This window comes from Brachypodium distachyon, chromosome 1, assembly GCF_000005505.3.
Source record: "Brachypodium distachyon strain Bd21 chromosome 1, Brachypodium_distachyon_v3.0, whole genome shotgun sequence".
NCBI lineage: Eukaryota > Viridiplantae > Streptophyta > Magnoliopsida > Poales > Poaceae > Brachypodium > Brachypodium distachyon.
This window is the reverse complement of record NC_016131.3, coordinates 11,072,547-11,086,223: the sequence shown is the minus strand read 5'-3', so window position 1 is coordinate 11,086,223 and position 13,677 is coordinate 11,072,547. Positions and strand designations below refer to the sequence as shown.

At 45.9% G+C, this 13,677-nt stretch overlaps 1 protein-coding gene and 1 pseudogene across 2 annotated transcripts; one reads left to right on the top strand and one right to left on the bottom strand.

Moving 5' to 3' along the window:
• Positions 1–1,657: 1,657 nt before the first annotated feature.
• LOC106865460 lies at positions 1,658–3,006 on the top strand (annotated as a pseudogene).
• Positions 3,007–3,260: 254 nt separating this feature from the next.
• LOC104582871 (glutathione S-transferase T3) lies at positions 3,261–13,403 on the bottom strand. 2 transcript variants are annotated; one of them, XM_014895415.2, is made up of 4 exons: positions 13,201–13,403; positions 4,913–5,068; positions 3,998–4,435; positions 3,261–3,918 (listed from the first exon to the last, which is right to left on the bottom strand). In XM_014895415.2, the coding sequence occupies exons 3-4, from the start codon at positions 4,403–4,405 to the stop codon at positions 3,319–3,321; spliced, it is 1,008 nt and encodes a 335-aa protein (XP_014750901.1). In that variant the 5' UTR covers positions 4,406–4,435; positions 4,913–5,068; positions 13,201–13,403; the 3' UTR covers positions 3,261–3,318. The 2 variants fall into 2 exon arrangements, with proteins under 2 accessions (XP_014750901.1, XP_010229530.1); XM_010231228.2 differs by lacking the exons at positions 3,261–3,918; positions 3,998–4,435; positions 4,913–5,068 and adding an exon at positions 11,004–12,211.
• Between the last annotated feature and the right edge of the window lie 274 nt (positions 13,404–13,677).

Here is a 13,677-nt window from a genome sequence, read left to right as displayed (position 1 = left end):
TGATCTATTAATTGGTAGAGGCATGGTATTGCTATTATGTATTACTTCCTCCAATCCATAATAAGTGTCGGAGGAAGTAATTGGGAGTATATATGTAAGATGTGATTATCTACACATTTCAGAAATGAGATGTTGTGATGCATGATTTCACACTCCACTACACCAAGAGCATTTGAGGAAGGGCATTGTTTACGTACTAAAGTGTTTCGAAACTTGAATTTTAAACTATGGATCCGATATATAGCATAAACTATGCATAAAAAAGAATCATACATGAAAACTTCATTACATCTTGGGATTGTGATATTCATTCAACATGCTAATTCTATGATTAAACCAAGATAAAACACACTGAATATGTAAACGACTGTAAAAAGGATAGAAATGAAATCTGCACTAAACTGCAAAAAATCACTTTGTAAATTATGTGAATGTTGGAGGGAGCCTCATAATACATTGGAAAATGCATTCCATATTCCATATTTCCATATGAATTGTGTTTACTACTTTTACCCTACATCATGCAAGTTTCCGTAAAAGATCTCTTGTGATGTTCATCCTACCAAGTCCTGTCCGGAACGAATTGCATTCGTACGGAATGACATTAGTTTAGCATAACTCCCACACGGAGTTGTACCTAGAATAATCATTATCCATCATTTCATCTCCTCACAGCTTATGAATGTACTGTACTGTGTTACAGCTCCGTGTAACTCGATTTCGATTGCAATCCGCACTGATACTTGACATCAACGAACCATGTCTAAACACATTAACACAACGATAAACGGTCATGCTTTGCAACCGTGCGTGTGCTGGCGTGACCCCGTGAGTGTAAACTGTAGAATGCACAAAGGTATGAGTGTACGGTTCTGTTTTTTCCTGGCAAAAAAAACCTGCGCAGAAACACCTCCGACGGTCGAGCCTTTTCCCAGCTCTGAGGTCTTGGGCCATCTTCTCGGCTCGTGTACCGGCTGACAAGCCAACCCCGTCTAGCCCAGCAGCCGACCCAGCTAAAGCCCACTCGCACAGGTCAACAATTTAAGTACAGATACTACCTCCGTCCAACAAAAATGTCTCAAGTTTATCAAAATTTAGATGTATTTAGACATGACTTAGTGTATAAGAGCAAGTCCAGCAGACTACTCAAACTTGAGCCCTCAAATCTCTATATGGGGATTCCCTAAACAAAATTCTCTCCCCAAATTTCTCATCTCCCCAGCAGACTACTCAAATCTCAGCCCCTATAATTCATTCTTCCATATTTTATCCATATCCTTCAACCGTTTTTGCAAACATCTATATTTCAAACGACTTGAATTGAAATTTTGTATTTGAAACGCTTATAATTTAAATTTAATAGTTGTATTTTATTTATATCCAATTATTAAATAAACTATAATATTATAATTTAATCACATGAAATTTTTAATTAATGAATATGTTGCACGGGTCTTTTACAATGGCTATTTTCTTATCGGCTCTTTTCCAAACGGCTAGATTTTGAACAGATCTTTTCCAACGGCTATATTTCTTAGTCTATATGTGTGTGTGTGTGTGTGTGTGTGTGTGTAGCTCAGAAACATTGTTCATTCACTCTCTACCACATCTCTCAGCCTCCTCTCACAAAATGCGTCCTAGCACACTTTGGCAATACATGAGTTCGTCGTCGGAGGAGGAGGAGGAGTATGAAGATGACGGCCATGAACTAATGGTTGCTACGGCGGCCATAGTTCTGGACGCAAACATGCGGTTAAATGCTCGACGCCGTGGCGGTTCTGTGCCGGGTCGTCAGTTAATTAACCGTGATAGGATAGCTGGGCATGGTAGATTATTTGAAGACTACTTCGCGCAGCATCCTGTCTATGGCTCCTCGTATTTTCGCCGAAGGTATGCAATGCTTATATATGGTTTTTATTTGCATTTTTATTGTTCCTCTAGTGTACAACTAATTGCCTTTGTTCTCACAGGTTTCGAATGGCTCGGCCGTTGTTCCTTTGCATAGTGAAAGCTGTGCGGGAACACGATAGCTATTTTGTGTAGAAAAGAAATGCTGCTAGAAAACTTGGGTTATCATCTCTTCAGAAGGCTACTGCAGTGTTTCGAATGTTGACTTATGGTGTAGCTGCAGATGCTACAGATGAGTACGTTCGGATTGGAAAAAGTACTGCTTTAGATAGTATGAAAGCATTTGTTAGAGCTGTTATTCAAGTTTTCGGAGATGAGTATCTTAGATCTCCAAATGATGCCGATACTGCTAAATTGCTTGCAATTGGAGAGAGCAGAGGGTTCCCTGGAATGCTAGGGAGCATCGACTGCATGCATTGGGGGTGGAAAAATTGCCCTTCCTCATGTCAAGGTATGTATACTGGCCATGTGCGCGAGCCCACAATCATTCTAGAAGCTGTTGCTTCACTGGATTTTTGGATTTGGCATGCCTTCTTTGGTTTACCAGGCTCTCTTAATGACATCAATGTTCTTCACCGTTCCCCTATCTTCACGAGGCTAGCAGAAGGGCAAGCTCCACAAGTTAATTATACAGTAAATGGTAACAATTATACAATGGGGTACCACCTTGCCGATGGCATATACCCGCAGTGGGCAACATTGGTTAAGACAATACCCTCTCCACTAGGACAGAAGAATAAATATTTTGCAAAATGTCAAGAAGCACATAGGATGGATGTGGAGCGAGCATTTGGAGTTCTTCAAGCTCGTTTTGCAATTGTTCGTGGACCAGCAAGACTGTGAGATGAAGAAGTACTCCATGATATCATCACAGCTTGTGTTATCATGCATAACATGATAGTTGAAGACGAGCGAGACGAAGGTCCACAAGACTACAATTACGACAACATGGGAGAAAAGGTTATTCCTTCTCATGCACAGACGACTGAATTCTCGAACTTCATTCAGAATCATCTTGACATCCGCAACGCACAAGTCCACTCTCAACTGAAAGATAACCTGGTTGAACACCTATGGCAAATTTATGGGGCAATGTAGTGTGCAATTTACCTAGTCGTATGTAGTTAGATTTAGGATCTAAGTCGGAAAGGTTTTGTCCCGAAGAAGATTACCCTGCCAACTTGATCTATTTAGCATGTACTGTTTTTACATTATGGAGGGGTGTAATATTATGTATGGTAATGTATGCAACTACTTTAATGAATTAGTCAATGGACCTCAATAGTAAATACAACAACATAATCTGTAGACCTCAAATAGTTCATACAACAACATAATCCATAGATCTCAAATAGTTCATACAACAACATAAACCTCAAATAGTTCATACAACAACATAATCCATAGATCTCAAATCGATCTTTTAGATCGTCGGTCAATGATATCACGCCCTAACATCCTGTAGTATTCTTTTTGGTCATCATCCAAAGAACTAAGGTCCTTGTTCATGATTTCCATTTCCATCTTCCTTTCCTCAATTTCAATCTTCTTTTGCTCCATTGCAAGTGCTCCTTCATAACGCTCTTTCTTTGATGCCTCTCTTGCATTCTCTCTTGCTTCTCTTGCCATTTCTCTTGCCATCTCTCTTGCCTCCCCCTTTGAAAACACAAGATCCAATGCCATGACAACATTACTATCATCTGAAGAGGTAACATTTTTACCTCGATGTTGCCGCTCTTTCTCCGCCTTCTTCCCAATAGGTCTCTTCATGTGATCCGCTTTGGCCGGAGATGTAGCTTCAAAGTCATCAATATGGACCGTGTTGGTTTCATGAGTAGACATACTCGGACTTGCATTTGAGCTTGACTTCTGCTTTTTATTACTTTGAGATGACCTATCAGATTGAGCCAACCACTTTTGTTCGAAACGCAGCATGTTCCAACAATGCAGTAGCACAAACCCTTTATGGGTCTTATCTAGTGACTTGAACAATTTGAGAGCATCAACAATCTGCACAAGTGAATAGGTCTTAGTATATTGGCAAAAAACATATGAATATACAATGAAATTAAACAACTAGGTGAACTACCTTATCTTGCTCTGTCTTCCCGCTTTCGTGCCTATGCATAATTTGATTGTAACATCCACAAAACCTACCCACTTGTTCTTTCAGAACGGACCAACGATGTGATAAGGAATTGACACTGCGGTCACTACCTTCTGGCTTGTGCAATTCATACTCCTCATGGATCCTATTCCAATAAGTTGCACTCTTTTGCTCAGTACCTACTATTGGATCCATACTAGCATGCAACCATGCAGCCACCAACACTTCATCTTCTTTATCACTGAAATTTCCTTTCCTCTTGTTATTTGCTTTTACTAGAGGAGTAGGAGCTTCAGCTTGCATTGGCTGAGCTCCAAATTGACTGCTCAAATTTTGGCCCCAAGCTTCTTGAAGATATCCTTCACTCAACAAATTTGTGTACAAACCCATGGGACTACCCTAGCTATCCATCGAAGCACCCTAAAAATATTTTAGGAAATTTAATCAGAACTGTATGATATGCTCTCATGAAACAACAAAATTGATCTACCAATCTACATCTACATTTCTATAAAATTGATCTACAAATATTTCTATAGTAGCACACATCAATCTACACAAGATTTTCATCTCTCTGTCTTTCTCCTATCAGGCATCGCGCTGCATCCCCGTCCCGACCCCCCAGCGCCGCCGCCTGCCCATCCCGCCACGCAGCGCCGCCGGCCTCCCCATCCCGCCCCGCAGCGCCGCCGGCCTCCCCATCGAGCGCCGCAGCGCCTCCGGCCTCCCCTTCCCGCGCCGCAGCACCGCCGGCTCCTCCCCATCCCGACCGCAGCGCCGCCGGCCTCCCCATCTAGCGCTGCAACCACGGGCTTTCCCATCCGCCGCCCCACCAAATCAACGCCGCCGACCACAACTACACAGCAGGGAAGGGAGGGAAGGGGGAGGAAGACGAACCTTGGCGCGAGCAGGACGGATTCCGTTGGAGTCGTTGCTTTCGGGATCCCCGATCCGGCTGTTGAGTTTCGGGCGTCGGGAGGACGATATCGGGAGCGCCTCAGTTTAGGGAGGACGAACGGGGCTCTGCTGGACAGAGTTTTGTGGCCAAAAGCCCTAATTTTGAGGATAGGGAGTCATGTAAGGAGTCTCTTGGATTTGCTCTAATGCATTCAAATTTAGTCAAAATTGAGACATTCTATGTTGAAGGGAGGAAGTACGTAAAACAAGAAGTACTTAAAAAAAACGAGAAGTACTGAACACAGGTGCTGACTAACAGCTTGCACACAACATGGCTAGAAAACAGTTTAAAAAAATGTTTTTTTTCTAGAATACAAAAAGATGGGGTTAAAATCAGTGTTGAGTGCAGGTGTAACAGCCACTCAGCCTGCCAGCCAGCCTCTGCAGAACCAGATTTGGTATCGAGGTCCATTCAATTCCGACCGCTTCAATACCAACGTCCAAACGAAGCCTGAGTGATTTTGGGGAAAAAAAAGAAGAAGGGAAACGATACTTTTCAACCGACCGATCGCAAGCGTCGCACGGCCTCCTTCCGCGCTCGACACGTGGCCTATCGGCGGAAAAAAAGAGCCAGTGCCTGAGCACGTGGGTCCCATGTTTTCCTTCTACCCTTTACGTGCGTTCCTATCTCCTCCTCAGCGCTAATTTCCCTTTCCTGGTCCTGTATTCTCATCGCCATGGAAGAAACCTCGTCGGTGCTGCGACCGGCGCGGGCAGTTCTCGGACAGGCGGCCGGAGGTGCTCCGACCTGAGGTCGACGCTGCTGTGACCCGCGGTCGGAACTGCTTCGACGAGCGGCAGGAGGTGCTGCAACCCGGGGCCGGCGCTGCTGCGACGCGTGGGCGGAGGTGCGGCGACCCGCGGCCAGCGCCGCTTTGAGGTGCGGTCGGCGTGGCGGCGACAGGCGGCCGACGGTGTTGCAACCCGCTGCCGAAACTGCTGCGACCGGCTACCGGAACTGCATCGATGGGCATCTGGAGGTGCTGCGGCCGAAGGTGAGCGGTGCGGCGCCCGCGGCGGGCGTTGCTGCAACCAGTGGCCTTGGGTTTGCGACCTGAGGCTGAAGGTGCGGCGACCCGCTGACGGCGCCGGTGCGACGCGCAGGCGAAGATGCTGCGACGCGCGGCCGCATCGCGGCGAGCTGCGGCCGGCGTGGCCGCGATGGGCGGCCGACGGGGTGGCGACCCGCCGCTGGAACTGCTTCGATGGGCGGATGGAGGTGTTGTGACTTGTGAACCGCGAGCGGCTGATGGTGCTGCGACCTGTGGCCGGAACATCGTGATTTTTTTTTGTTTTCTTTTGTTCTTTTTAGCTTTCCTTTTCAGTTTTTACCTTTGTTATCTATTTATTAATTCTTTTTTATTTGTTATAAATACATGAACATTTGTTTTAATATAGTTGAACCTTTTTTAAAACGATGAACATCTTTAGAAATAAATGATCATTTTCTTAAAAGATCATGAATATTTATTTTGATATACTTAAGAATATTTCTTTTAGAGATACATGAACATCTTGAAATGCACACACAAATATTTATTTCCAAATACATACAATTGTTTCAAGAATCATGAACATTTTTGGAACATATCGACCTTTTTTGAGATATATGAATATTTACTTGAAAAATATATTCCCTCCGTCTCATATTAAGTGCTGAAATATCACATGTATTTTGACCTTTTTAGGCATAGAAATATGCATATTTGACAATGGATGTATTCGTTGCTGGCATGGCTGAGAGCTGGAAGCAGGGGAACCCATGCAAGCTGTTATACAACTCCTGCCGGCTGGCCGATCCCGAGGTTGCACACCAAGATCGTAGTTGAACACACACAATGACGAAGTACGGTAAAGTAGATAAACACCAGAAAGTAGAGAGGAACGGGAGCTCTTTATTAATTCTGATCTCAACAGTACGTACAAGGGGTAACCTCCTCTCCTATATATAGGCCCAATGGATAAGAGCTCACGACAAACTATTAGGTGGAGTAGCGAGTCAACAGGAGGGGTTGGTGGGGGGCGCACGACTCGGTGGCCACCCCACCCGTCGTTGGTTTCTCAACACTCCTCCTTGGGCACTTATCCGTATGCTATATGCTTCAAAAACTCCGAAAAAACCCCAGTGAAAAAAACACATGGAGAAAGAGCGCATAGGATACGTTGCTATGTTGCATAGATTGCCTCGTTAAAAACCTCATGCGAGAAACACAAGAAAACTCGCTGAGGGAAAAAGGGTACAACCTACTCAATCTCCAAGATGAGTACTTGATGGCCAGGATCAAGATTTAACGATGAGTATGTGAAGTATCTCCCCCTGAACCTTGCATCTCACTAAGTCTCAACATACCAATTTCACGCACACACCTTTCAAAAGTGGATGCCGGTAGTGACTTGGTGAACAAATCAACAAGATTTTCACACGACTTAGTATGCAAGACCTTTACCTCGTTCATCTTTTGCAACCCATGTGCATAGAAAAACTTAGGATTTATATGCTTGGTGAGATTACTCTTCACATAACCCGTTTGTACTTGTGCAACACAAGCTGCATTATCTTCATAGATAATGGTGGGGGTTTGGACGGTGTTCAGCCCACAGGTCTGCTGAACGTGGCGAACCATCCGTCGAAGCCATACACACTCACGTGATGCTTCATATAGTGCTATGATTTCCGAGTGGTTCATCGAAGTCGATACAAGACTTTGCTTTGACGATTTCCATGAAACAGCAGTTCCACCACATAGAAAAACATATCCAGTCTGAGACTTGGATATATGCGGGTCCGACAAATACCCAGCATCGGCATAGCCTATCAAAGATAGGTCTTGATTCCTTCTATAAAATAGGCCAAGATCTTTGGTCCCTTGCAGGTACCGAAAGACATCCTTAACACCTTTCCAATGTCTTTTGGTAGGTTCAGAGCTGTACTAGCCAGCAAATTGACGGCGAACGCAATGTCCGGCCGTATACAATTCGCGAGGTACATGAGTGCTCCAATAGCACTCGGGTAAGGAAATTCTGAATCCAGAACTTCCTCCTCCTCTTCTTTCGGCCTGAAAGGGTCCTTGTCTTGCTATAATGACCGCCCAATCATGGGAGTCTTTGAAGGATATGCCTTGTCAAATCCAAATCTTTCCAACACCTTCTGAGTGTAGGCAGACTGGTGCACTAGAATCCCATCATGGGAATGTTCCAGTTGCAAACCTAGACAGAACTTGGTTTTACCCAAATCCTTCATCTCAAATTCCGACTTCAAGTAGGAACTTGCTTCCTCAATATCCTCCGGTGTACCGATGATATTCAAATCATCTACGTATACCGAGATTATACAGAATCCATCTTGGGATCGTCGTATAAATACATATGGGCATTCTTCATTACTCGTGTAGCCCTTTTCATGTAGAAAATCGCTCAGGCGATTATACCACATTCTACCCGACTGTTTAAGTTCGTACAGTGACTTCCTGAGTTGAACACTGTATAGACCTCTGTTTGCTCTGTCTTGGTTCGGAACCGGGAGACCATCAGGTATCCTCATATAAATGTCCGAATCCAAGTTACCATACAGGTAAGCAGTAACAACATCCATCAATTTCATTTTTAAATCCATATTGACTGCCATTGAGATAAAAAATCTGAAGATAATTCCATCCATGACCGGAGAGTAGGTTTCCTCATAATCGACCCCAGGTCGCTGAGTAAACCCCTGAGCAACTAACCTTGCTTTGTACCATACTACCACATTATTTTCATTTCTCTTGCGGACAAATACCCACTTATAGCCGACAGGGCGTACATGGGGAGGGGTTCGACACACAGGTCCAAAAACCTCTCTTTTGTGTAGAGATAATAATTCGGTAGTTATTGCCTTCTGCCAATCTTTCCAATCCGACCTGTTCTTACAATCAGCGAGTGAGTTAGGCTTAGGGTCAAGATCGATGATTGCGGCAATTTTCTTAGCAAAGTTTATGTGGACATTAGCAGTCGCTCGGTTTATTGATTCTCCCGTGTTAACATAATCTATGGCCATTTCGTCATGGGGCGCATCATGCGCATCCTCTGTCTCCACAGGATTTCCCATTCCTGGAGCGAGGTCCTTTAGTTTTCCCGCGCCGATGTGTGCGCTCACATCTCCGCTGGGTGCTTCCACTCTTGGAAGGTTAAAGTCCGGAATTCCTTGCACTGGAGATTTCGTACTTGTGCCAGGTCTCAATTGGCTCCCCTCATTCTCTTGGGGCTTTTTAGTAACCGAGTGTGATAAATCCCCTTTGTCCTTTTTCGTCGGGCGTCCCCGAGTACTTGGGATTTGAGGAACCGGATTTCTCGTCCTTTTAGGCATTTGGACTCGAGCGGGTAGACCCACAGGATCCTTGGGTATCTCTACCCTTTCCGGTACATTGCGTGCAGGCACATGTGATTTTGTCACACTTCTCAAGTCACTAAAGTGATCAGGCAGTTGATTCGCTAAAGCATGCAAATCTATTATCTTTTGGACTTCTCTATGTGTCTCACTTGTGCGCGGGTCATTTGCGCGGATCCCCGTGGCTTTCCACGTCAATTCTCTACTTTTCTCATCAAGAGGTTGATTTCCTCCCCCTAAAGTCGGGAAGAGATCCTCGTCAAAAATGCAGTTAGCAAAGCGGGCCGTATGACAGTCTCCTGTCATGGGGTCCAGATACCTGATTATGGACACAGTCTCATAACCAACGTATATCCCCGACTTACGTAGCGGTCCCATTGCTAATCGCTAATGGGGTGGTATCGGTACATATACCTGGCAACCGAACCTACGAAGGTGGGAAATTTTTGGTGCCGACCCTTGCGCTAGTTGGACAGGTGAATGGATGTTGTAAGCCGTGGGTCTATAGTTGATGAGATTTGCGGCGTGCAACACTGCATGCCCCCAACACGTGGTTGGTAAATTACAACCCCGAAGGAGTGGTCTGGCAATGAATTTAATCCTCTTAATCAATGCCTCTGCTAGTCCATTTTGTGTATGGACATGCGGTACAGAGTGCTCAACCTTAATGCCAGGTGCCATACAATAATCATTGAACGCTTTTGAAGAAAATTCTCTAGCGTTGTCCATTCGAATAGACTTTATACGATGATCCGGAAAATTATTCCTCATTTGTATGATTTGCGACATCAACTTGGCAAAGGCATGGTTCCGTGTAGACAACAAGTTAACACATGACCATTTAGACGAAGTGTCTATGAGCACCATGAAGTATCGAAACAGCCCCGAAGGGGGCTGAATCGGACCACATATATCCCCTTGGATGCGTTCCAAAAACGCAGGGATTTCATCCCTCACTTTCAATGGTGATGGTCGAATGATTAATTTCCCCGTCGCGCATGCCGAGCACACGAAATCATCATGATTCGGGAAATTTTTAACATTCACCCCATGCCCATTTGAATTGTTAATTATATTTCTCATCATTCTAATACCCGAGTGGCCTAATCTATCATGCCATAAGCAAAATAGTTCAGAGCTTCTAAATATAGTCTTTAAGGTAGTGTACACGGGCGGCGCTACAATCTTAGTGTAGTAAAGCCCAGTGTCGAATGAAGGGAATTTTTCAACAACATGCTTACCGTGGGCATCACGCTTTGTGATAAGTAGGCACTCTTTGCCATTATCATCATCGGTCTCCACATGGAGGCCGTTTGCGCGAATGTCCTTAAAACTCAAGAGAGTTCGAGTCGACTCTGGGTACAATAATGCTTCCTCAATGAACAAAGTTGTTTCCATAGGGAGTATGATAGTGGCTCGTCCAGAGCCTACTATTTTTGACTCCCCCCTTGCGATAGTCATTATACTCCCCGGAGTCTTTCAATGGACTCGAAATAATGAGTTTCTCTCAAGATGGTGTTTGTGGTACAACTATGCACAAGGCACGTTTCCTCCATTCGAGCGCCACGTGTTCTAAAATATAGCATCTAATTAATTCCTGAAGCGAGGAAGTAGCAACATAATTAAGTAAATGCGACATACATTTCAGAACCTAACAAGCCATCAATATTAATAAAGGAATTAATGAATGAATTCAAGATCCAATTGCCATAAAACAAATATGTTTTGCTCTCGTAGAGCTTACAATAAACCAATTATTCAAATGTATCAAAACACACCACCATGCAAATATAAAGGAATAAAGCAAGCTAGGTAGACTCTTCCATGAGTCCATTGACCTCAAGCGCAATGTCGTTTGCGGTCACGTCATCCATGGTGAAAAGTGCTGCAGCGTCTCCCAAGTCCAGACCAGATGGAGGATTCCCCGAGGGCTCAACATCCATTGGTGTGGTGGTGTCAGTAGTGGATGCCTGTAACATTGCCAAGGATGGCGGTGTAGGGATCATCTGTGGCGGCACCACTTGGGGCGCCACAGATCCTCCCCCTCCGTAGATGGTGAGGTTGGCCTGTGCCTTCCTCGCCTTATAAGCATCCGCTACGTGTTGAGGTGCGCGACATTCGCGGGAATAATGAGACTTCCCGCCGCACCTGAAACACACTTGGGGCCCCTTGGGCACCTTGGCCTCCTTCGTGTCCTTCCTTGCCTTCTTGCCCCTCTTGCCCTTCTTCTTCTTGAGGGGCTTGCGGATTTTGAAAGCGTTGGCCTGCACTTCTGGGCGCGCACTAGCCCCCAGTGGTTGCACGACAAAGTTCTTTTTGAGAACCTTGTCATGCGCCTCAGCCACTTGGAGGATCTCAATCAACTCAGAATATTCCTTGTAGTTCGCCTGCCGGTAGCTCCGGGAGGATTGCACGGCATCCGGATGAAAGGTTGAGAGAGTCTTCTCAATCTTCTGACTATCGGTGACTGTAACACCGCATAGCTGAAGACGAGTACAAATTCGATGTAAAGCCGAGTTGTACTCACCAACGGACCAAAAATCCGCAAACCTCAACCGGGCCCATTCCGCCTCTGCCTGGGACTGGGTGGAGTACTTTAGTCTTTCGAACCGGCGTTTGAGGGCGGTCCATAAGGCTAAGGCACTCCGCTCAGCCATGTATTCAATCTTGAGTGTGGCGCAGAGGTGGTGGCGTAGGAAGTGCAAAGCCTGGGCATTCTCAGCCGACGTGGCAGCAGGGGCACCTTTGCCACTCAAAGCAATCGGGCTCCAGAGTTGTTTACCCTCGAGCCAGATTTCCACATCAGTTGCCCATGCAAGGTAGTTACCACCATGCTGTGCAAGTTCGTCAAACTCGCGCTTGGTGATTGCCGACATCTGCAAATATGCATGATTCCATTTAGATTCCAATGCATAATTGCGATGAAAAATACATTTGTGGTTTAATGTGGCGTTCGAATATTAAAAACATGCGATTCTATGCTTCATAATACGATTAAAAGTGTTTGAACAATTAATCTACAGCATCAAAAAGCAATAAATCAAAGCACGTTAATATTAATGGCACGTTAAGCAAGTGCAAAGGGCAAAACAAAAGGCCCAAAAAGTACATTCCCGAAGCAAATTTGCCCTAATTATGCGATTTTAGATAAAACAGACAGTTCCAGGGACATATGTGCAAAATAACACAACAGGGATAAAATGCATGTAATTTACTGAAACGTCCCGGACTAAAACGCAAAATCATGGCCCAAGATGCATTCGGGTCGCCAGCCCATTTCCCTTTTTTTCAGCCCAAAGAGCGGCCCATCTTGCACGGCCCAGCTGGGCCAGCCGCGCCAGCCCCTAGGGTTTCCCCTGGGCGGCGGACCATCCCGCGCGGGTGGCCAGCGCACGAGGCAGCCAGCGCCCAAGGCGGCGGCGGCCAGCGCACGCGGCGGCGGCCTACCGTACGGCGGCGACACACGCTCGTTCCTGGCGCGGCGGCGTGCGCTCCTGAGGCGGCGACGGCCCGCGCCCGAGGCTGCGGCAGCCGGCGCATTAGCGGTGGCGGTGCTCGCGCTCGGAGGTAGCGGTGGCGGCGCTCGCGATGGGAAAAATTGGGCGACACGGCTTGCGGCCATTCATGGTGGCGGTGGCCGGCGGTGCGACACTCGACGGCGTGGCGCCGTCTCCCCCAAAAATTGGTCAACAAGTCCCTCTTGCGGCGGGATCGATCGGCAATTTTGCCGGCGACTTGGTCAGCAAACGACCCGCGAGGAAAATCCAATCTTGAGGTGAAATACAACGAAAAGAAACGAATCGCAAAAAAGGAATCGTAACGCAGAGAAAAATCCATTTTTGCAATAAAATTTCAGATCCAATACCTCCGTGATTTGTGTTGAGAGCCTGCTTGGGGGAGGCTCGATGAAGGCTCGGGATAGAGGCTCGTGCTGATAACGTGTTGTACAACTCCTGCCGGCTGGCCGGTCCCGAGGTTGCACACCAAGATCGTAGTCGAGCACACACAATCACGAAGTACAGTAAAATAGATGAACATCAGGAAGTAGAGAGAAACATGAACTCTTTATTAATTCTGATCTCAATAGTACGTATGACGTAGCCTCCTCTTCTATATATAGTCCCAATGGATAGATGAAGAAACCATTCAATGACTCGTTGGTTCCTCAACACAAGCAAGCGGGTTTGTCTACTTGCTCCACAATCATGTCCAACGATCCCAGTGACCCCACCAAGTCAGTGTCGTTCTTATCCCCGAGCCGTGGGGCCCGATGTCATTTTCTCCATCCTTATCCGCCACAATTTTCCAAACTTCGACCTCGTCACCCAATCTTATCACCCGA

Excerpts from the sequence above, each read along its gene's own strand:
- LOC104582871 (XM_010231228.2), bottom strand. The coding sequence starts at position 12,211 with ATGTCGGCAATCACCAAGCGCGAGTTTGACGAACTTGCACAGCATGGT.